This window comes from Vicugna pacos, chromosome 22 (assembly GCF_048564905.1).
Source record: "Vicugna pacos chromosome 22, VicPac4, whole genome shotgun sequence".
NCBI classification, from domain to species: Eukaryota; Metazoa; Chordata; class Mammalia; order Artiodactyla; family Camelidae; genus Vicugna; species Vicugna pacos.
The window spans coordinates 28,545,811-28,567,953 of NC_133008.1; the positions used below are offsets into that span (position 1 = coordinate 28,545,811).

Genomic DNA, 22,143 nt, shown 5'->3' on the forward strand with positions numbered 1-22,143 from the left:
TTGTATTTTTAGATTCCTTATCCTTTTAGAACTCCATACTGAAATATTTATAGATGAAATAAAAAGCAGGTAATGGGGCCAGGAGAGGGGAAGGGGGATACAAATCACAATCGGCAGTGAATTGATAATTGTTGAATTGGTGCTATAGAATTAATTAATTGTTGAATTGGTGTGGTGGGTTCCTGAGACCTCATTTTCCTAGTCTCTCTGCTTTTGTATATATTTAAAATTGTGCAGACTGAAAAGTTCAGCCAAATGCAACCAATGAATGAAGCCAAATTTTAAAATCCTCTGAAATTAAAAAAACAAAAAAATTGACCTCCACTCTCCCTCCAGCAACAGCCACACGTGTTCTCTGCTCTCAATAGCAAAATTCCTTGAAAAGACTTGTCTAGTTTCAATGTTTTCCCGCCCCTTCTCTCTGGGTCCACTCCAATCTGGCTTTTTGCACCCACAGCACCAAAAGTGATCTGTTCAAGGCCACTAGTGACTTCCAGTGTGCCAAATGTCACAGCCACTTCTCAGCCTGGCCACTAATTCAGCGACAGGCTGAAGTCTCCTACGTTTTTATTCCTAGCCCTGACCCGACTTCCCCATCCTCTGGGATGGCTGAGGCACAGCAGGTGTCAAATGTCACACATGCAAAACCAGCTCCTCATCCCTGCCCTCCATGCTGCTCCTCCCCCTACCTCTCTTGTTTCAGTTATGGGGAAATCTCATCTTTCTTTCCATCTTTTTCATGGCTTTGGGCCGACATCTTGGGAATTTTTGGAGATTATTTTCTCACTCAAGTCTTACATTCCACCTGTCAGCCATGCCTTTAAAGCCTGGCTAGAATCTGACCTCACCACCTGGTCAGGGCCATCAGCCTTCCTCTGGATTATTCTAAGTCTCCTCCCAGGTCTCCGGGGTTCTGGGCTTGCCACCACTCTGTGGTTCCTTTTTGTCCCTCTTCTCGAAATCCTCCATGGTGCATCTCTCTCCTTGCTAAGACCTACCAGGGTTTTTATGATCTGTACTCCTCCCTTTCCTGCTCTCACCTCCTCCACTGCACCCCCCTCACTCACTGACTTACTCACTCCAGCCACCCTGTGGTTTCTCCCATGTGCCAGCCACATCCTGCCACAGGGCCTTTGCACTCACTGTGTCCTCTGCCTGGACTGCGCTGCCCCCAGATAGCAAGCTGCGCCCCACCCTCCCCAACCTCCTTCAGGTCTTTGCTCAAATGTCACCTTTTCAGCAAGGCCTTCACAGGCTACCCCATCTGAAACTGTCATACACATGCACACACTGCGTACCTCTTTCCCTGACTGTTTTTTTAAACTGTATACTCCCATAAGAAGGTAAGTTTCAGGACAGGGATTTTTATGTTTTCTTCATAATATGTTGTCGCTTCTGGAGCAGTGCCTGGAATGTCGCATATGCTCAGCAGAGTTTGCTGACATTAGGGCGCTGAAGGTCAATGTGACAGCAGAGGCCGGGTGGAGCACACACACAGGCGCAGCGGAGGCGGTGGGGGGGGCAGGCGCCGCAGATGGGAGCAAAGACTACAAATATTTAATTTAAAAATCACAGTGTCTCAGCCAGGATGCCCACCTGGAGGGACACCCCTCAAATCCAGAGTTCCTCAAGGGGCCCCTCCAGGCCCAGTGGTGAGGGGCAGGAAGGGCTGGCGCCTGGCCCCTCTGCTTCCCTCTGGAGGGTGAGGACCAGCTCTTAGGCACTCGCTGGGGCAGGTTCTGTCGCCGGCGCCACCACTGGCTCCTTCTGCACCAGCTCTGGCTCATCCTCCCCGTCCTGGGGAGGGTGGACCAGAACTTTGTCTAAGATGCCGAACTCCTGGGCCTCCATGGGGCTCATGTAGCGGTCCCTCTCCATGGCTGACTCTGCGGGCGAAGTGGAGGCAGGATGTGTGAGGTTAGGGGCCAGGTTCGGTCCCCGTCTGCCACTGCCTCCCCGTGTGACCTTGGCCTTCCCCTTCCTGTGGCCTCAGTTTCACCACAGTAAAATACCTATTTCACTTTTTTAAAAAACCGGTTGATGTGTAGATGCATGTCCAGGAAAGGGCAGGGATCAAAGCGGACAGCATGGTGACTTCTGGACTGATCACAGCCACGGGGCAGGCACCCTGATCAGACCCCACTGTGGTCCATGTCCAGTCACTACCCCCCCAGTAATCATGACCCTAATAGCGGCCTAAAATGGCACTGATTAGTTGTGCCAGGTTTTGCTCTTTAAATATATAACCAGAGAGCATCTCCTCTTCCCACTCAGCACTGTTTCTTGAGATTCATCCAGGCGGCCGCATGTCCCTGTGGTTCCCTCGTGGCTCTGTAGCATCCCATCACGTGAATAAACCCCGCCTGCTGCTGGTGGGCATTTGCGTGCTTTCCTGTCTGGGGCTCCTAGGATCGGGAGTACTGTCAGCATTCCTGTCTGCAGCTTTGGTGGGCAGGAGTGCATGATTCCCTCGGTTATATGCTGGGCAGAGGAACCACGCGTCTTTCTGCATCCTTGAGAGCCAAACCGCTTTCCAAAGTGGCTGCACTGTTTCACTGCTGCCTGCTGTGGTTTAACGTTCCAGTTGCTCCACACACCCCTCAGCGCTTCATGTTGTCAATATTTTATATTTTAGCCATTCCAGTGGGTTGTAATGGTATCTCAGGGGTGGGGTATGGCTCAGTGGTAGAGCACATGCTTAGCATGTGCAAGGTCCTAGGTTCAATCCCCAGTACCTCCATTAAAAGAAAAGAAATGCTATCTCATCCTGGCCTTAATTTGCCTTTCTGGAGTAACTAGGGATGTCACTGTTAAACATCAGCACTGAATAGGACGAACCTCTTTCCTTCTGTTTCCTGGCCATTTGGAATATTCTTTGTGGAAGACCCTGTTCAAACCTTTGGACCTATTTCAATGATGTTTTTGTCTGAAGTGCTCAAAATAGGGGTTCTTAACTGGGGGGTGGGGGGGATTCTGACCACCAGGGGACACTGGGTGATACCTGGAGACAGTCTGGGTTGTCACAAGTGGGGGTGCTACTGTCTTCAAGTGGGTGGGGGCCAGGGATGCTGTTCAAAACCCCAGTGCCCAGGATGGCCCCTCAACGGAAAGATCCAGCCCTGAGTGTCAGCAGTGCGGAGGCCCGAGGTCCGGCCCCCTGATTGTGAGGGAGGGGCCTGTGTGGGGCGGGGCCACTCACCGATCACCTGCAGGCTCTGTTTGGTGTGCTTGGCGTAGATGCTATACAGCTGCTTCTTGAGTTTCATGATCTCCTCTGCCTGGATGGCAATGTCTGTGGCTTGGCCCTGGGGGACGTGCCAAGAGGGAGAAGTTGGAATCAGTGTCTGCTACTCACCGGGAGCCTAGAGATGGGGAGCCCCCGCCCCGGGCTTTTGCTGCCAGTTTTCAGGCGGGTGGGACAGGGCTTTGTGAGTTGCTCAACAGCCTGCTTCATCCTCACCTCTACCAGGAAGGCTTCCTGTATTAACTCTGTTTTCTTAGGTTCTGCAGCTGGGGCCTCCCAGAGCGGGAGGAAGGGACTCTCCCAGGGTTAATAGCCCACCCAGAGCACACTTTTCACATGCAAACCAGCCAATCCAAGCCCACACCCCCACCACCTCCTCTAAGGGGCTCTCACACCTTAGGTCACCCACCCCCTCCCTGCCCCATCACCCCTGGGCCAGGTACCAGACAACCAGGGCTGGCTCCTAGGCGCCAGAGCCCACTGAAAATGTTCACTTGGCCAATGCTAAGCCTGTTTAGCTGGCCGTGCTCATTCTCTCACAGAAACCATAATAAAGGCTCTTGCCCGCATTCTTGGCCCACTCCCTCTCCTCCTGACCCACCCTGGTGACTCCTTGTGTGGGCCCCCATGGCCCCCTCCTCTTGGGATCTGTAAGTAACACACTGTCTTTTCAATGGCAGTTCTCTCCTGATTGGCTGGCCTCACCATTTCTTCTATTTAACAATAAGATCTACATTTTAAAACACTCCCACTGCTACACAACTTCCGCTCAGCTGGTCCTTCCATCTAGACCCGTCTTGCATCCCATCAGGGCCTGGCACTCACCCGGGCACCCCCGGAGGGCTGGTGGATCATAATGCGGGAGTTGGGGAGGGAGTGGCGCATGCCCGGCGTGCCAGCAGCCAGAAGCAGGGAGCCCATGCTGGCGGCCTGGCCCACACACCACGTGCAGATGGGGTTCAGGATGTACTGCATCGTGTCGTAGATGGCCAGGCCTGAGGTCACCACGCCACCTGCGGATGCAGGTGTGAGTGAGGGGCTGTGCCGCCTCCTCCCGCCATCTTTTCCCCAGGGAGGGCTGGTGGAGATGCCCATTAAAGCCAGGGTCCCAAATACACATACTTCTGGGGGTAGGGAGATGCCAGAAATAGGTGACACAGGCCAGCTGGGTGCAAAAAAGAGGGTTCGCTCCAGAGTGAGCTGATAGGTGCCACAGGTGCATGAGGGTCCAGGGGGGCTACATCTGTCAAATTTTCAAGAAAAACTAGAAACGGGGAGAGTGTGGTGGCTAAGAACGAAGATCCTGGAGCCAGCCTGCCTGGGTATGATCCCTGGCTGGGCAGTTTATCATGTGTGACCTTGGGCAAGTTATGCAGCCTCTCAAAGCCACAATGTCTCCTTACAGATTGGAGATAATTAAACAGTACCAATCACATGAGGTTGCCACCAAAGTAAAATAAGTTAAGTGCTTAGGAAAGTGCCTGGCACAGTAAACACTCAATCAAGATTGGCAATTCTCTCTTTTTTTTTTTTGGTGGGGTGGAGTCTACCAATTTTAAAATCTTGATGACCAGGTCAGGTCGGTAAACATTACAGGTGGGATTAAAGAGGCAAGTTCAGTGGCAGCTTTAAAAGCAAGGAACAGGCAGCTTTTGGAGGTTTCAAGACACTTTTGGGATTCTGAAGGAAGCTCTGCACCCTGTCTTTCTCCAGAGAGAGAACATTCCTGATTGGGGGTATCAGTCCCCTGAGTCATCCAGGGTGTCCCCAGGAGCGCCCCCTGGCACCTGGAGAAGGCCCTGCTCACCAGGGCTGTTGATGTACATGTGGATGGGCTTTTTGTTGCTCTCGGACTGCAGGAACAGCAGCTGCGCAATGACCAGGCTGGCGACACTGTCATCGATCTGCAATTGGGGAGGACAGGGGTGTCCACAGATCGGGGTGAGGGCTAAGGGAGGGAGTTATGGGGTGGCTGGGGATGAGTCAGGGTATCAGAATGGGGGTCAGAGCCCAACTAAGCCGTTCAGGGCCCAGGAAGGGATGTGGTGGGGTTGGTCCAGACCCAAGGGGATTGTGACACTGGAAACAGGGAGTCAGTGGATTCAGGGGTCAGGAGGGTTGGGGAAAGGGACTGGAGCCCAGGAGTGGGGAGGGAGATCATTGGTGAGGAAGAGAGTCAGAGATTAGGAAGGAAGGGTTTGAGGAAGGGGTAAAGGGAGTACTAGGGGCCAGGAGGGAGTATCAGAGGCCTTATGTACCCAGGAACGGGGGTTGGGACAAGAGCGAAACCTAGGGAGGAAAGTCAGTAGGCAAGATCAGGGAACCAAGGAAGTTCGAGGAGGAGGGGCGCATGGGGCTCTGGGCAGGCGCAAGGGACGATCGGGGCGAGGGGCACTCACCGGGCCCATGACGCACACGATGCGTTCCCGCAGCAGCCGCGAGTAGATGTCATAGGCGCGCTCGCCGCGACCCTAGAGGGGTAAAGACGGGGTGAAGTTCAGGGACCGGCCGTGCCCCTAACCCCTAGCCCCACCACCCCCGGGCCGTGTCTCCGCCCGGCCACTGTACCGTCTGCTCCACCACGATGGGAATGAGCGGGAGAGCCCGGGCCGCCGTCGCGTGCAGGCTCCGCTGGAGAGCCAGGCGGTTGTCGGGCGTCCACTGCGGGATAAAGCAGGCGGCGAGGCGAGGCCGCAGCGCGGGACACCAGCCTGCCGCCACCCGGGCCCCCCCCACCAGTATTTCGGGCCACATCGCCCCCCACGTCCGTCCCGGCTTCCGTACGGTGGCGGGACTACAACTCTCGGCGTGCTTTGCGCCCGCGGCGCTCGCTCACGTGACGCTCAGCTTCCGGGAAGCGTGAGGCTAGTTTCGGGCGGGGCGGGGCGGGGCGGAGCCTGGAGGGCGTGGTCAAGGAGTGGCGCCTGACCGAAGCCCGAGAACTTTAAAGTCTCTTGTTTGAGTCTCTTTCCAGAGGAATCGTCAAAATTTTCTGCTACTCATTGCCTATTTTAGAAATCAGTTCCGTTTGTCCGCTGGGCCTTGGCCTCAAGGATCTTCCAGCGTGGTGAGGCTGGCTCCTATTGAGACCTTCCCATCCTATGGTTACTGGTGGAGAGAGGGAGGGACACCCCTCCCTCTTCCCTGCTGTGGAAGCCCAAGGGTGGGGTTGCGTCCTTAGCCTGGAAAGTTGGTCAGCAAAGGTTCTCTAGGAGGGGCAGGTATTGGAGCTGGGCTTTGAGGGATGTATAGGAGTTTGTTAGGTAGGGAAAGGCACTCCTGGCAAAGAGAAGAGAATGGGCAAAGGCAGGTGGGGCAGGAGGGAGGAGAAGGGAGGCTCCTGGTAACGTTTGGGACTTCTCTTTTTTCCCAGATCTTCTCAAGGTGGATTCTTTTTCATCTTTCAGTTCTAAAATCGCCTTCTCAGAGTTGCCCCCTATTTTGTCCCCAGAGCCTAGAACAGTGCCTGGCACACAGTAGGTGCTCATCAACTACACTTTGAACCAAAAGATGAAGTGGTAAGGGAGGAAGGTTAAAAGCTGAGGGCTTTGGAGGCAGCTGCCCCATGTGCCAAGCAAGGCTGGCTCAATTACTGACTTGCTGTGTGATTTTAGGTGCATTGCTTAACCCTTCTGAGCCCGAAGTGTCTGGAAGATAGTGATGATCAAACCAATCTCACAGGGAAGGATACCCGCTGAGGCAGCATGTTGATATCCCCTACATTCCGATCTTGGCACCACTACTTACTAGTTGTGTCCCTGAGCCTTAGCTTCTCATTCGTCAAGTGGAGATAATGATAATAAACTGTATCATAGGGTTGTTGTGTGTAAGGTCCTCAGAATGGGACCTGGAATGTAATAGGTGCTCAATTTGTATTAGCTATTGATGTGCATTAGTTAATTGTGTTAGATCAGTAACCATGAGCATCCAAGAAGTCCTCCCAAATAAAGGTCCATTTGAAGTGGGTTTTGACGCACAAGTAGGAGTTAATAGGCAGACGCCGCCTCATTGCTGCACTCTAAACTTGATGTTGGGTGCCCCAGATAAGAGTAGTTTTGTGCCCTCCATGCCTCCGGGGATCCCATGCTGATAGGGAGATAGAGCAGGACGTGGACACTGCCCTCCTTGTGGGATCAGGAGCAGGACAGAGGGAAGGATATTGAAGTGGAAGAGGTTGGAGGAGGCCTTGGAGGCACCTGTGGCACCGAAAGAGGTGTTTACCCAGTCGTGGCTGAGGAAGTAAGTGGGTGGCAGGGGCCATCCTAGTTTCTGCTGTGAGTCAGGATGGTGGCCCTGCCCAGCTGGTTTCCCTGAGGCTTGAGCCTCCACGCTGCCCCTGGGAGAAGGGCCAAGCCATCCATTGCTACAGCCTCCACAGTTCCCCCGCCCTGACACTGCCCCACACCCCCTGCCCTCACTGCCTTTGCTTCACCTGCTTTACCCATCCACAGTTCAGCTACTTTTCACCTCCTCCGACCTCATAAACACCCTCAGTAACGACCTCCTAAGTGTTGCAACTTCACACCTGCTCCAGCCCTGCTGTAACTTCATTCAGCAGCCCACATGATCCTTGTCAAAGCAAAATGAACAACGTCGCTCCCTTACCTGAAATCCTCTCCTCGGTTCCCAGTCACCCCTGCTGACCTCTAACCTCTCCTTTCGCCCTCCCTCCGCTTGGCTGGGGGGGGGGGCACGCTGGCCGGCTTTCTGCTCCTCAGACACGCCCACCTCGATCCAGCCACCCAGCCTCGGCTTGTGCCCTCCGCTGGAATCTCGCTCCCTTTCAACACGAAATTCTCTGCTTAAACGCCGCCTCCTTAAAGAGGTCTTATTAAATGATACTTCTCCTTACTTTGAACAACGCCGTCTGGTATTTTCTGTTCTCTTTTATCCAGTACTATTCCATTTCATTTAAATTGGAGTGTCTCAACCTGAGGAATGTTGACATTCTGGGTGGAATGATTCTGTGCTGGTGGGAGGCCGTCCTGTGTATTGCGGGGTTTTGAGCAGCCTCCCTGGTCGCCACACACTAGATGTCAGTGACGTCTCCGCATCGCAGCCACCCAAACTCTCCGACACTGCCAAGCGCCCCCGTTAGAGGGCGGAGTTGCTTCCGGTTGAAAATGTCTGATTTAATTTCAAGTGAGTTAGTGACTCCAAATGGGGAAAAAAAAGCAACTTCTGAACAATACCTGGCACATTATAGGCACCCAAATACTTACTGTCCTCCAAACTTTGCCTGCTTGGTATGTTCTCAATGAATGAATTCAAGAGGGAGGGAAGGAAGGATGGATGGATTGATTTTGACTCTTGGCTACAAATCGGCCCATCAACCTATCCTGCTGGTTTTAGATTATCACTCCGTGGTCAGAGATCGCTGTTACCTCTTCTGGGGTGAATGCAAAACAGGCCTATTGAATGGACAGAAAATGAAAATTAAAGAAACAAACCCTGAGGGCTGAAGAGGCTGTGGGTACATGGAACTGTCATCGACTCCCACACTGTGGAAGCTTCTCTGGAAACCCAGCTGGCACTCAATTTCAAAATCTCATAATCCATTTCGTGTTACCCATTTTTAGGAAATGATCAAAGGTGAGCAGTGAGATTTAGCCACAGGGCTGTGTATGGCAAAACAGATCATCTTTGATTTACGATGGGGTTATTTCCAATAAACCCGTTGGTAAGTTGAAAATATTGTTAAGTTGAAAATGTATTTAATACACCTAACCTTCTAAACATCATAGCTTAGCCCTGCTGACCTTACATGTGCTCAAAACACATTATTAGCCTGCAGTTGGGCAAAATCATTGAACACAAAGCCTCTTTCATGATTGTGTTGAGTAGCTCATGCCACTTACTGAATACGGACGGTCTCCAACTTACGATGCTTCAACTTACAATTTTTCGACTTGACAGAGATCTGAGATACGCAGTCAGTAGACACGGTACTTCACGTTTCGAATTTGGATCTTTTCCTGGGCTAGAGATGTGTGCTGTGATAGTATCCCGATGCTGGGAGCCACAGCTCCCGGTCAGTCGCATGATCGAGGGGCCAAAATACCATCCACTTACAACCATTCTGTACCTAGACAACCATGCCGTTTTTCACTTTCAGCACGGTATTCAGTAAGTCTCCCAAACAGTCTGGAGGTTGGCACACAGGGTGGGAAGTGGGGTACTCTGTCCCAGGAAGTTCCCAGACACCTCCTTCCAGCTCACAGCTCAGCCATCCCTGGGGTGGGGCCCTTCTTGTCAGAATCAGAATCCAAAATGGTGCTTCAGCTGGGACATTCCTTTTCCAAGAAGCTGGATGGAGGTCGGGAGGAGGAACAGGCAAGGATGGATGCCAGTCCATCTTGAAAGTAGGCTGCCACCCCCCCTCCATTTTGGGGGGGCTGTTGCATAGCATTCTGTTACATAGGAGACTGTAATTTACTTAATCAGTCCTTTGTTGATGGGTGTCTTCTTGTGGTGATTGTTTTTTATTTTTAATCTTACCAATCCTATGAGATTTTTCCTTGAACTTCTTTATCTCCAACCCCTGGATAATCTTATCTAATCTTCTGCCTCTAAATACCTGTGTGTCGCCACCTGCCCTTCTCTCTCCTGCCCAGATGCCTCTTTCAGACGTCCCTCCCTGCATCTGCTCTTAGGCGAACCTGAAAATGAACCTGTTTGGGATGGATTACTGATCTTATTCCCTCCCCACCCCTGGGCATTGCTCCATCATCCTCCCACTCACACTAAAAAAACCCCGGAGTCATCCTTGATTTCTCTCCCAAAGCCTGTTGACTAATCCAGTTGGCTCCGTCTTCCAAGTTTACCCAGAACACAGCCCAGTGGTTCAACTCCAAGTCCTAAGGATAGTCCCCAATGCTCTACACAGTCTAATAAATGCCCCCTCCTGCCCTGTGATGCACCTCCTGCTCTGTCCCCCTTACTCTTCCAGTGTGGGTACACTGGCCTCCTTTCTGTCCCTCCAACTAATCAGGCCTCAGGGCCTTTGCACTGGCTGTTCTTCCTGGAATGCCCTTCCCCCAGATGTTCCCGTGGTTCCCTCATTGCCTCTGTACTCACTGTCCCCTTCTGATACCTCAATTTAAGACCACAACCCCCACCCTCATCTCCCAGCCCTTTTCCTTGCTTTGCTTTACTTAAAACAATTTTTTTTCAATTGAAGTATAGTTGATTTACAATGTTGTGTTAGTTTTTGGTATACAGCGTAGTGATTCAGTTATACATATACATATATATTCTTCTTCATATTCTTTTTTGGCATAGATTCATTATAGACAAGCTATTGAATATAGTTCCCTGTGCTCTACAATAGGGCCTTGTTACTTATCGGTTCTGTATGTAGTAGTTTGCATCTGCCAATCCCAAGCTCCTAACCTATCCCTCCCCTCCCGTCTTCCCCTCCTGGTAACCATAAGTTTGTTTTCTATGTCTGTGAGGCTGTGTCTGTTTTGTAAATAAGTTCACTTGTGTAATTTTTTTAGATTCCACACGTAAGTGATATCATATGCTATTTGTCTTTCTCTGTCAACTTGCTTCACTTAGTATGATCATCTCTAGGTCCATCTATGTTGCTGCAAATGGCATTATTTCATTCTTTTTATGGCTGAGCAATGTTCTATTATATACATATACCACACGATCTTTATTCAGTTTACATACTGTTACCACCACAGTATCCTGGTGGTCACACAGGCTAGCCACGATTCAGTGTGGGGCAGGGGCTACGCCAGGGGGTGAGAGAATACAGGAGATGGGAATCACTGGGGGCCACCCTGGAGGTTGGTCACCACACCCTTCCATCCTGGGACTGCATTTCTCAGCATCCCTTGCATCTGAGGAGCCAAGTGATGCGTTCACCAGTGGACCTGGTGAGGAAATGATGTGTGACCCTTCCAAGCCGAGGAGCTTAAGAAGTAGGTGTGACTTCTCCACTCTCCCTCCTCTCCACTAGCCCTTGCAGCCGAATGCAGCGGCCGGATAAAGGTGGCGGAACCATAGAAGGAGCCTAGGGAGGGAGCCACCTGCCAACTAGGTACACACATTTTGGATTTTAAATGAGTCAGCAACTAACTTCCTTCACTTCTGAGTTGTCAAACTATTTGGGATTTGTTTGTTGCAGCAACTAGTATGACCTAATTAATTCAGGTTTGGATTGAATATGGTTGGTGGAGGGGGGAGGGAAGGTTCAGACTTTTCTGGCTGGAGCCCTTGGGTGCATGGAAGTGCTTTTGACTGAGATGGGGATGTAGGTTTGGAGGAAGATGATGAGTTATCTTAGGGCAGGATCTCTGAACCTTGGCCCTATTGACATTTGGACTTGAATAGTTCTTTTGGTGGTGGTGGTGGTGGGGGGTCATCCTGTGCATTGTGGAATGTTCAGCAATATCCCTGGCCTCCATCCACTAGATGTCAGTAGCGCCCCCTGATTGCATCAACCAAGACTGTCTCTAGGCCAGTGTCCTGGGTTGAGAACCACTGGTTTAGCATCTGGTGAGTTAGGGCAGCCTTGACTATCCAGGAAGCTGATGGTTCTGTAATTCTGACACTCAGGGAGCATAGGAGCAGGCGAGATCTCCCCTCCTCCACCCTGCCCCAGGAATGGGTCAGAGTGAGAAGAGGGAGCCCGCATTGGGGGTGGGGACAGTCCCAGGGCCACGGAAGGGAATGGATCAAGCAGAAGAGGAACCTGGCAGGGGCACAGGGTGCTGAGATCGGCCGTCAGTGTCAGAAGCATCAGATGCTTGGGGGAGCCATTGTGAGGGGGAGGGGCATTTAAATGGGGCGTCAGCAATAAAAATGATCTTATGCATTCCTCTTTATTGACAGGGAAGGAGTCCCATGGTGTAATTTTTAAAAAATTTATTGGAGTGTAACATGCACTCAGTAAAGTGTACACATCTTTTTTTAAAGTGATCTTTTTTTAGATATCTTTTTTTGTTTTTTGGAGGGGAGGTAATTAGGTTTATCTTTTTTTTAATGTAGGTACTGGAGATGGAACCCAGGACCTCATGCATGCTAAGCAGATGCTCTACCACTGAGCTGTACCCTCCCTACCAATGAATTTTTTTATGTGTGTGTACACCCATGTAACCATAACCTCATTCAATATCTAGAAATTTCTTCCGTGTCCCTTCACAGTCACTGCACCCTGGACACCCCAAGAAACTACCATTTTGATTCCCTTGATGTAATTTCTAAGGGGGAAAACAAGCAGGTAATAAGACAGTGCTGACACCACAATCTCATTATTGGAAAAACATGTTTGAGTGGGACCACACACTCCCAGGTGCTAAGAGTCTGTGAGTGGAGGGTACAGGTAATTGTTTTTGTTTTTTATTTTTGAAGTGTAATTGATTTTCAATGTTAGTTTCAGGTGTATAGCAAAGCGATTCAATTATACGTATACATACATATACACACACACACAAACACACACATGTATTTTCAGATTCTTTTCCAAAGACAGATAATTTTTATTTTCTTCTTTTTATTCTTTTGTGTTTCATATCATATGCATGCTGTACTGTTTTTTTTTAACTGAGGTGCAATTCACATGAGATTAACTATTTTGAAGTGTACAATTCAGTAGCATTTAATACGTTCACGTACCACCACCACCATCTCTCTAGTGCCAAAATAAAAGGAAGCCCTGTACCCATTAGAGGTTACTTTCTAGTCCTCCGTCTCCCCAGCCCCTGGCAACCACCAGTCTGCTTTCTGTCTCTAGGGATTGGCTTTTCTGGATATTTTATGTAAGTGCGGTCATACAATACGTGACATTTTGTGTCTGGCTTCTTTTCAGCGAGTATGGTTTCAAGGGACATCCATGTCGTAGCGTGAATCAGCACTTCATCCCTTTCTATGGCTGAGTAATATTCCACGGTAACAGATATATCACGTTTTGTCGATCCATTTTTCTGTTGGTGGACAATGGGTGCATCTTGTGTTCATCATGGGAATAAAGACAGCTTTAATTTTTCCTGATTTAATTAATTGATTAATTTTTGACTTTTTAAAACCTTGATGTGTAGGCACCTTACAATGTCAGTTTCAGGTGCACAGTAAAGCCACTCAGTTATACTCACACATACATATGTATTTTTTCAGTTTCTTTTCTATTACATCTCATTACAAGAAATTAAGTTCCTTGTGCTCTACAGTTGGTGGCTCCAATTTTTTTTAATTGTAAAGTATTACACTATTATTTAGTAATAATTATTAATAGTTAAGGGGTCAGGGGGAGAGAGTGATGGGTTCAGTCTCTACCCTGCTACTTATTTCCTGGGACCTTGGATGAGGATCTGAACCTTTCATAGCTGTGTTCTCCTCACCTAACAAACAGGGAGAATCTCTTTCTGGGCAAGTGGCTGGGTGCTTTATAAAAGTCTCTCTCTGTTACTTCCCCCAGCTACACAAGTGTGCGTGCACATATGCTCACTCGCTCTCCCTCTCCCTCCCTCCCTCTCTCTCTCTCTCTCTATCTCTCAAAATGCAGTCCATCTGGTAGACCAAGCCTTTCAAATTCAGTATTCGTGGAAGAAACACAATAAAAAGTGATGGGAAACCATGAGGGTTTCTAAACTTTAGTCCTTAAAGCATGTGTACTAGTTATACAATCATGAATCTTTTACTCTAAATCCCCTCATTTGAAACATTTTAAGTATACTAATTTTAAAATAGAATCTTTAAATAACTGCCATACATGGAGAAATGGAATCACATACCAGAATTGGATGGAAATGGAATAAAAAGCAAAACACTATTTTTTAAAACATTTTTGGGGGTTTTTTGGGGGGAAGGGTAATTGGTATGTATGTACGTATGTATGTATGTATGTGTTTTTAATGGAGGTGCTGGGGATTGAACCCAGGACCTCTGCATGCTAAACACATGCTCTACCACTGAGCTCTACCCGCCCCCACTCCTTTCCTTTTTATTATCTCTTGGACGCACTCTAATTGGGCTTTCCCCCCAAAACTCCACTGAAACACCAATTCTCAAGGTCACCAGTGATTTTCAAATGATCAAATCCAGTAGTCATTTTCAGTGGCCAAATCCAATGGTCAATTTCTTTTTCTGGTTTTTTTTTTTTGACTGTTTTTTTTGGGAGGGGATGGAGGAAGTAATTTGGTTTACTTTATTTTATTTTATTCTTAATTTTTTAAAAAGAGAGGTACTGAGACTGAACCCAGGACTTCGTGCATGCTAAATACATACTCTACCACTGAGCTATACCCTCCCCACCTTCCAGTGGTCAATTTCAATGGCCAAAATCAATGGTTACAAAAGGGAAATCAGACAATACTTTGAGATGAATGAAAATGAAGATATATAAACAAGATTACACTGTATAACACAGGGAAATATACACAAAATGTTATGATAACTCACAGAGAAAAAAATGTGACAATGAGTGTGTATATGTCCATGAATGACTGAAAAACTGTGCTGAACACTGGAATTTGACACAACATTGTAAAGTGATTATAAATCAATAAAAAATATTAAAAAAAAGAAAATGAAGATATAACATATCTAAACTCTTGGGCTGAAACTAAAGCGGTACTTAAGAGGGAAATTTATAGTTGTAAACACTATGTTAAAGCAGAAGAAAGGTTTCAAATCACGACCTGAAATTACAGCAGATTCCATGGTCAGTTGTCAAATCTTTATGTTTTTGGTCCTGTTAGAAGCTTTTCACACAGTTTATCACTTCCTCGTTTTTTATTGCAGTAAAAACATACAACATGAAATTTGTCATCTTAACAATTTTCAAGTGCACAGCTCAGTGGCATTAAGCACATGCACCCTGTTGTGCAGCCATCCCCACCGTCCATCTTTAGAACTTTCTCATCTTCTCAAACTGAAACTCTGTCCCCATCAAACATAATGCTCCTTCCCCCTCTGCTAGTCCCTGGGCCCCACCGTCCTACCTTCTGTCTCTATGAATTTGACTCCTCTAGGGACCTCCTCTACGTGGAATCATACAATAGTTCCTTCCATAACTGACTTATCACTGAGTGTATCATCCTCAAGCTTCATTCATGTTGTAGCAGGTGTCAGAATTTCCTTCCTTTTTAAGGCTGAATAATATTCTGTTGTAGGGATGGACCACATTGTGTTTATCCATTCATCCATTGATGGACACTTGGGTTGTTGCCACCTTTTGGCTACTGTGAATCATGCTGCCATGAACCTGCGTGTACAAGTATCTTTTTGAGTCCTTGCTCTCAATTCTTTTAGGCAGATACCTAGGAGTGAAATCACTGCATCACATGGTAATTCTATTTCTAACTTTTTGAGGAACCGCCATGCTGTTTTCTTTGCCTCAGTCTTTAAACCTCATCTTTTTTTTTTAAGGGAAATTAAATGGTAGTGAGGTATTAAAGACATGTACCACCAAACCGAGTCTTCCTCCTGAACATAATCAGAAGAATCAAACAATTGAAAAAGGAGTAATTTTCTTCCTAGGTGAGTTCAGGTTATTTGAGGCGGTGCCCAGACACCATCTCAAATCATTCCAGGAGCTAGGATGAGCCACCCTCCCGGATTCCCTGGGGTTTTCACATGATATTATCAGTGCTAAATCTGGGAAGATCCTGGGCAAATGAGGCTGATTGGTCACCCTCTCGGGAGCACGTTGTTGTGCTCTGGGCTCTGGGTACCAGTATCTCAATCCACCAAGCTAGTTTCCAGATGGAAAAATAAAATCTGTATGAGCTTCCTCAGGCTGCACTAACAAAATACCACAACCTGGGGGCTTAAACAACAGAAGTGTATTGCCTCACGGTTCTGGAGGCTGGAAGTCCGAGATCAAGGTACCACTCAGGCCGTGATCCCTCTGGAACTTGTGGAGGAGCCTTCTTCCTTGCCTCTTGTTTTCTGGCAATCTTTGGTGTTGCTTGGCTTGTGGACATATCACTTAATTTTAATTGTTTGTTTGTTTATTTGGTGGGGTGGAGATAATTAGGTTTATTTATTTATTTATTTTTAGAGGAGGTACTGGGGATTGAACCCAGGACCTCGTGCATGCCAGGCATGTGCTCTACTACTTGAGCTACACCTTACCCCCATAGATACATCACTTTAATCCTGTGTCTTCACGTGGCCTTCTCCCTGGATCTCTTCACACCATCTTCCCTCCATGCATGTCTATTCTATGTCCACGTTTGCTCTCACCCTAGCCCTAACCCTAATGACCTCATCTTCACTTGATTACCTCTGCAAAGACCCTCTTTCCAAGTAGGGGCACGTTTCAAGGTCCTGGGGGTTAGGACTTCAACATATCATTTTTGGGGGGAGACACAATGTAACCCATCTCCCAGCCTTTGAGACGGGGACTGGGAAGGGACAGGCAGAATCCCTCCCTTTGGATCACAGTGATCTCAGCGGTGATGTTGAAGAGAAATGTCGGAATATGGGGCTAGATTTACAAGCCTGAATCCTTTGAACCTTAAGATCTGGCAGAAATCCCAGCTGGCAATATGTCTCCCCAGCTGTCACCATTTCCTTCCAGATGAATAACAGAAGGAGCGCAGCAAAAGGTTAAGCTCAGAATAACCGGTGGGCGTTATTTCAGAAGAGGAGGCAATGAAAGACCTATTTTACAGAACTCTCTCATTGAAGGGAGGGACGGGACAGAGTTTCGGTTAAGGAGATAACTTCTCAGTTAGTTGTCAGATTGAGCAACTAAAAATATTGAATGCCCATTTAAATTTGAATTTCAGATACGTAAGTGATTTTTTTTTTTTTTAGTATAAGCTAACCCCATGCAATATCTAGGACACACTTGGGCTAAAAATTATTCATTGCTTATCTCGTCTGAAAGTCAAATTGAACTGGGCGTCGTGCATTTTGTCTGGCAACCCTTTTCCGAATGAGTAATGGAGTTAAGCCACACTAGGTTGTTGTGGTGGGTTTCCTGAAACTTTGAGGCCACTTCAAGATGTGGCCAAAGCAGAAGCCATTCACGACACACACGGAACCCAGTGACAACCCTGGTGTGACTCTTACAAGATGCATCCTCTCCCCTGATCCCTGCTCTCAGGTGACCACACTGCTGGATTTGGCGATCACCATTCCTTTGGTTTTTTTGGAAAAGCATTTTGTCATACCTGCATGTCTCCCTAAACCTAAGGCAACATTAAAAACAGTTACCGGATCTTAACCCTTTAGCTGTTGGGGCGTGAGAAAGTCTTCAGGGTCCCAGGGACAAGGCCAGGGCGCTCAGGGATGCAGTGGGGCGGGGGAGTCTGCAAACAGCAGCCAGGTACCTGCCCATGTGGCTGTACTGGATCAACTGATAACGTTCCTACGGGGTGTGCCTGCACAGTGGCAGCCCCACCCTAAATAGTTGTTGAATTTAGCCTGATTTTTTTAAATTATGTTTTCGACAACATTTTAATTTGGGTTGTTTTCAGTTATATGAGACTTTGTAAGTTAATTGAGATTTCAATAAAGTATTAATATCACAGTGTTTCAAATTTGCATACAATATAATTCATTAGTAATCACAAAATGGGCTGTTGAGGACACACGAGGCGATACATATAAAACATTTAGTTTAATGGGTGGTAGACAGTGAGCCCCAAATATACGTTAACTATGAGTATAACTCATACTTCCTGGACTTGAAACTCCAATCTCAATGTCCAAACTCTGGGAACCAAGTTTAGTCCCTGTTGAGCATTCTTTTTGCTTGAACTAGTTAGTCTCCCATTAGGCATTCATACCTTCCTTCTTTTTTTTGGGAAACATTTTTTATTGACTTATAGTCATTTTACAATGTTGTATCAAATTCCAGTGTAGAGCACAATTTTTCAGTTATACGTGAACATATTTATATTCATTATCACATTTTTTTTTCTGTGAGCTACCACAAGGCCTTGTATATATTTCCCTGTGCTATACAGTATAATCTTGTTTATCTATTCTACATTTTGAAATCCCGGTCTGTCCCTCCCACCCCCCGCCCCCTTGGCAACCACAAGTTTGTATTCTATGTCTATGAGTCTGTTTCTGTTTTGTATTTGTTTTTTTTTTTAGATTCCAAATATAAGCAATCTCATATGGTATTTTTCTCTCTCTTTCTGAATGTAGCCTGAATTTTAAATTATTCCATAAACAGCTACGCTATTTTATGATGGGTATTACTATTATTGTTGTTGTTGTTATTTTTGCTAGCGTGATCTTGTTGAGAATCCTTCACGTTGATGCATGTCCCTGCTGATCATTAATTTATGTGTAGTCCATTGAATGGTGGCGGTGACTACCCCACCATTTATTTGTCTGGTCTACAGTTCATGAATATTCCAAGGCTGCTCGAAACAATCTTGTGCATGAATCTTGAATCCACGGGTGGGAATTTCTCAGCGGGACGTAAATCTGGGAGAGGAGTTCCCAACTGTAGGATACATTCATTTTCAGCTTTCCTGGCTGTGTCACAGGCTCCCTTTCCAAAGAGCAGAGTTGCCATTGGGGGAGTAGCTACTGGACCAGAGACTACATTTCCCAGCTTCCCTTGTAGCTAGTTGGGGTCACATGACTTATCTTGACCAATAGAAAGTGCACCACAGTGAGGCGTGTCTTCCTGGACTGAGGTGGTTAAGGATGCAACATGTCTTCTGTAAGTGGTCCAGGAAAGGCCCGCTAGGGCCACTCTGAAAGCTGCATGCCGAGGGTGGAGGCATGACAGATGGAGGGAGCCTGGACCACTTGACAGAGGGCCTTCCAGGGTAGATGCATGCACTCAATGGACTTAGTTTATGGAAGAAATAAATTTTAACTCTTTTTTTAAATGTTTACATATATTTTTATTGAAGTATAGTCAGTTTACAATGTTGTGTTAATTTCTGGTGTACAGCATAATGCTTCAGTCATACATGAACATACGTATATTCATTTTCATATTCTTTTTCACCATAAGTTACTACAAGATTTTGAATATAGTTCCCTATGCTTTACAGTATAAACATTATCTATTTTATGTATATTAGTTAGTATCTGCAAATCTCAAACTCCCAGTTTATCCCTTTCCACCCACTTCACCCCCTGGGAACCATATGTCTGTTATCTATTTCTGTTTTGTAAATAAGTTCATTTGTCATTTTTTTTCTTTTTTTTTTAGATTCCACATATAAGTGATATCATGTGGTATTTTTCTTTCTCTTTCTGGCTTACTTTGCTTAGAATGACAATCTCCAGGTCCATCCATGTTGGCGCACATGGCATTATTTTATTATTTTTTATGGCTGGATAGTATTCTATTATATAAATATACCACAGCTTAACTTTCACTCTTAAGATACTGAGATTGGTTGTATTTTCTTATTCCAGCAATGAACCAACCCTGCCCAGTAATACGCTAGATTATATCAAATTGTTTCCCAAAATGGTCAGTCACCTTCCATTTCTAGCAGTGACGGATAAGCATTTCCTTGTGTCTCATCCTCACCAATAATTTTTTTTTGTAGAAGGGAAAAAAATGATATTTGTTATCTTAAGGCAGTTAACGGTATAAGAGGGGAGCCTGAACAGATAAGAATAAGCACATTGAATGTTTTTATAGTATATTTTGGAGTGTGTTGTGAGTTCACATACATAGTTCTGTTTTATACTTACACTACACTGTGAGGGGAACATTGCTTTCCTCATTTTAGAGTAGGAAAAACTAACACAAACGATTAGGTCATTTTCCTGCGCTCAGTCAAGCTAGTCATCTGTAGGACCAAGACGTTTGTCTCCAAATAAGGTTGTGTGTTTTTTCTCTTTGCTTCTCTTTATTTTTAATTGTAGTGTAATTGATTACAATGTTGTGTTAGTTTTGCTCACGAATACTTTTGATCTGCCAATTTGGATTTTTTAATTTTGAAATATTTCTATTGCAACAGAAAAGTTGCAAGAGTACAGTGAACTGCCGCGTGCCATTCACATACATTACCAATCACTAACATTTTGCCGTATTTTCTCTCCTTCTCTCTTCTTGCAGAACTATTTCAAAGCAATTTGTGGACGTCATGTCCCTTCACCCCTAAATATTTAGGCATGTATCTCCTAAGAACTGGGACACTCTTACATCCCCACCATCCATCTCCAGAACTTTCTCATCTTCCCAAACAAACTCTGTCCCCATTAAACACATAACTCCCCATTCCCCACCCCCCAGCCCCTGGCCCCCACCATCTTTTCTGTCTCTATGGACTTGACTCCTCTAGGGACCTCCTGTAACTGGAATCATACAGTTTTTGTCTTTCTGTGTCTGTTCTTTTACTGAGCATCATGTCCTCAAGGTTTATCCATAATGTAGCATATGTCAGAATTTCTTTCTTTTTTAAAAATAAAATTTATTAATTATTATTTTTTAATGGAGATACTGAGGATTGAACCGGAGCCCTAACACTGAGCTATATACCCTCCCCTTCCTTCCTTTTTAAGGTTGAGTAATATTCCTTTGTTTGGATGGATCATATTTTGTTGATCCATTCATACACCCATTAAAAAACCTAAATCAATTACTTTAAAAAAACTCTTCATATTGAAATAATTATACACTCAAAAGAAGCTGCAAAAGTTGTACAGAGAGCTTTCTTGTATCCTTTACTCAGATTTCTCCAAGGGTCCACTTTAGGTAATTGTACAATTTCAAACCCAGGGGATTTACATTGATCTGATTTCAGCTGCTTTTACATTCATTCGTGTGTGTGTGTGTGTGTGTGTGTGTATGCAGTTTCTTTACCTGTATAGACTTATGTAACCATCTCTGGAATTATAAGGCTTCAATCACCTTTTTAAACAGAGATTTGTAACCCTGTGGTGAATGGAAAGCGGCTAAACCAGCCATAAGACAAGTTCATTTAAACATAAACACAATGTAAACAATGTCACTACATTCTGTCTGGATACTGTTACCCGCTGATGGGCTTTTCATTAAACAGAGGGATTAAGTGTTAGGCATAAACATGTATTAGCGCCAAGTGAGCCCCTCTCCTGAAACTATTGAGAACCGAAGAGGGAGTGGATTTCTTGCCACAGTTCAGTGATTCTGGATGCAGGGCCGCCATCACAACTTGTCTTCCTAGGAAACACTGTGTCAGCTGTTAAATCTCCACAGTAGCCCTAAGAGGGAGATCCTGTTATTATGCCTATCTCATAGGTGCGAAAACAGGCTCAGACAGGTGAATTCACTTGCCCAAGGCCACACAGCTTAGGAAGGGGAAGAACTCAGTTCAAACTCACACCTGTCTGCCTCACAAACCAGACGCTTTCCACAGCCTGGGAAGCCAGGACTCGGGATCCCAGGCCTGGAACTCCACAGAGTCCTCCTCCCAGGGGGCTTTGAAGGTGGCCCCCGGTGGAAGCTGGGACGCTATAGGTGTAGGAGAAATGGCTTCAACCCAGCCCAGATGGGAAGACTGAGGCCCCCATTGGAGGTTCCATCAGCAAGGACTCCAAGGGAGCAGAGTGGAGCCCTTTGGGTTGGGCGTGCAGCTGTTTGGCCCTGATCTCGGAAGCAGCAGCATTGGCGCTTTGATGGTGTCAAGGTAGTAAAACTTAATGGTTAGGAGCCGGGAGTCCGGAGTCTGCGTGTCACCACCTTGCATCTGTCTGCACAGATGACTTTGCTCTCTGCCTCAGTTTGCCCATCTGTAAAGTGGGAATGGCCAGACTGCTCATCCCAGTGGGAACATCATCACTGTCATCATTGTTGTTCTTTGAAATTACTGTTCTGAAAAACAGGACTCCTAGTGGGCAGGGATGGGAGGTCCCCCTTCCCACTCACCCCCGCCCCGCCCGGGCAGCCACCACCACCTCTCAGCCAGGCTGTTCTGGCGCAATCAGGGAGCTGTCCAGCAGGTTTTTCCTCTTGGCCTGCCGCAGGCCAC

At 46.7% G+C, this 22,143-nt stretch overlaps 1 protein-coding gene across 1 annotated transcript; it reads right to left on the bottom strand.

Annotated features, from left to right (window-relative positions):
• Positions 1–1,535: 1,535 nt before the first annotated feature.
• On the bottom strand, positions 1,536–6,091 carry CLPP (caseinolytic mitochondrial matrix peptidase proteolytic subunit). Its single transcript, XM_006206357.4, has 6 exons — positions 5,813–6,091; positions 5,644–5,715; positions 5,052–5,148; positions 4,070–4,257; positions 3,200–3,305; positions 1,536–1,886 (listed from the first exon to the last, which is right to left on the bottom strand). Exons 1-6 carry the CDS (start codon positions 5,996–5,998, stop codon positions 1,717–1,719), a joined length of 819 nt encoding a protein of 272 aa, XP_006206419.1. The 5' UTR covers positions 5,999–6,091; the 3' UTR covers positions 1,536–1,716.
• Positions 6,092–22,143: the final 16,052 nt, after the last annotated feature.

Coding starts and splice junctions, on each gene's coding strand:
- CLPP (XM_006206357.4), bottom strand. CDS start 5,998: ATGTGGCCCGAAATACTGGTGGGGGGGGCCCGGGTGGCGGCAGGCTGG. Junction 5,716..5,812: donor CCATCGTGGTGGAGCAGACG/GTACAGTGGCCG, acceptor TTACCCCTCTAG/GGTCGCGGCGAGCGCGCCTA. Junction 4,258..5,051: donor CATGTACATCAACAGCCCTG/GTGAGCAGGGCC, acceptor CTGCATCCGCAG/GTGGCGTGGTGACCTCAGGC.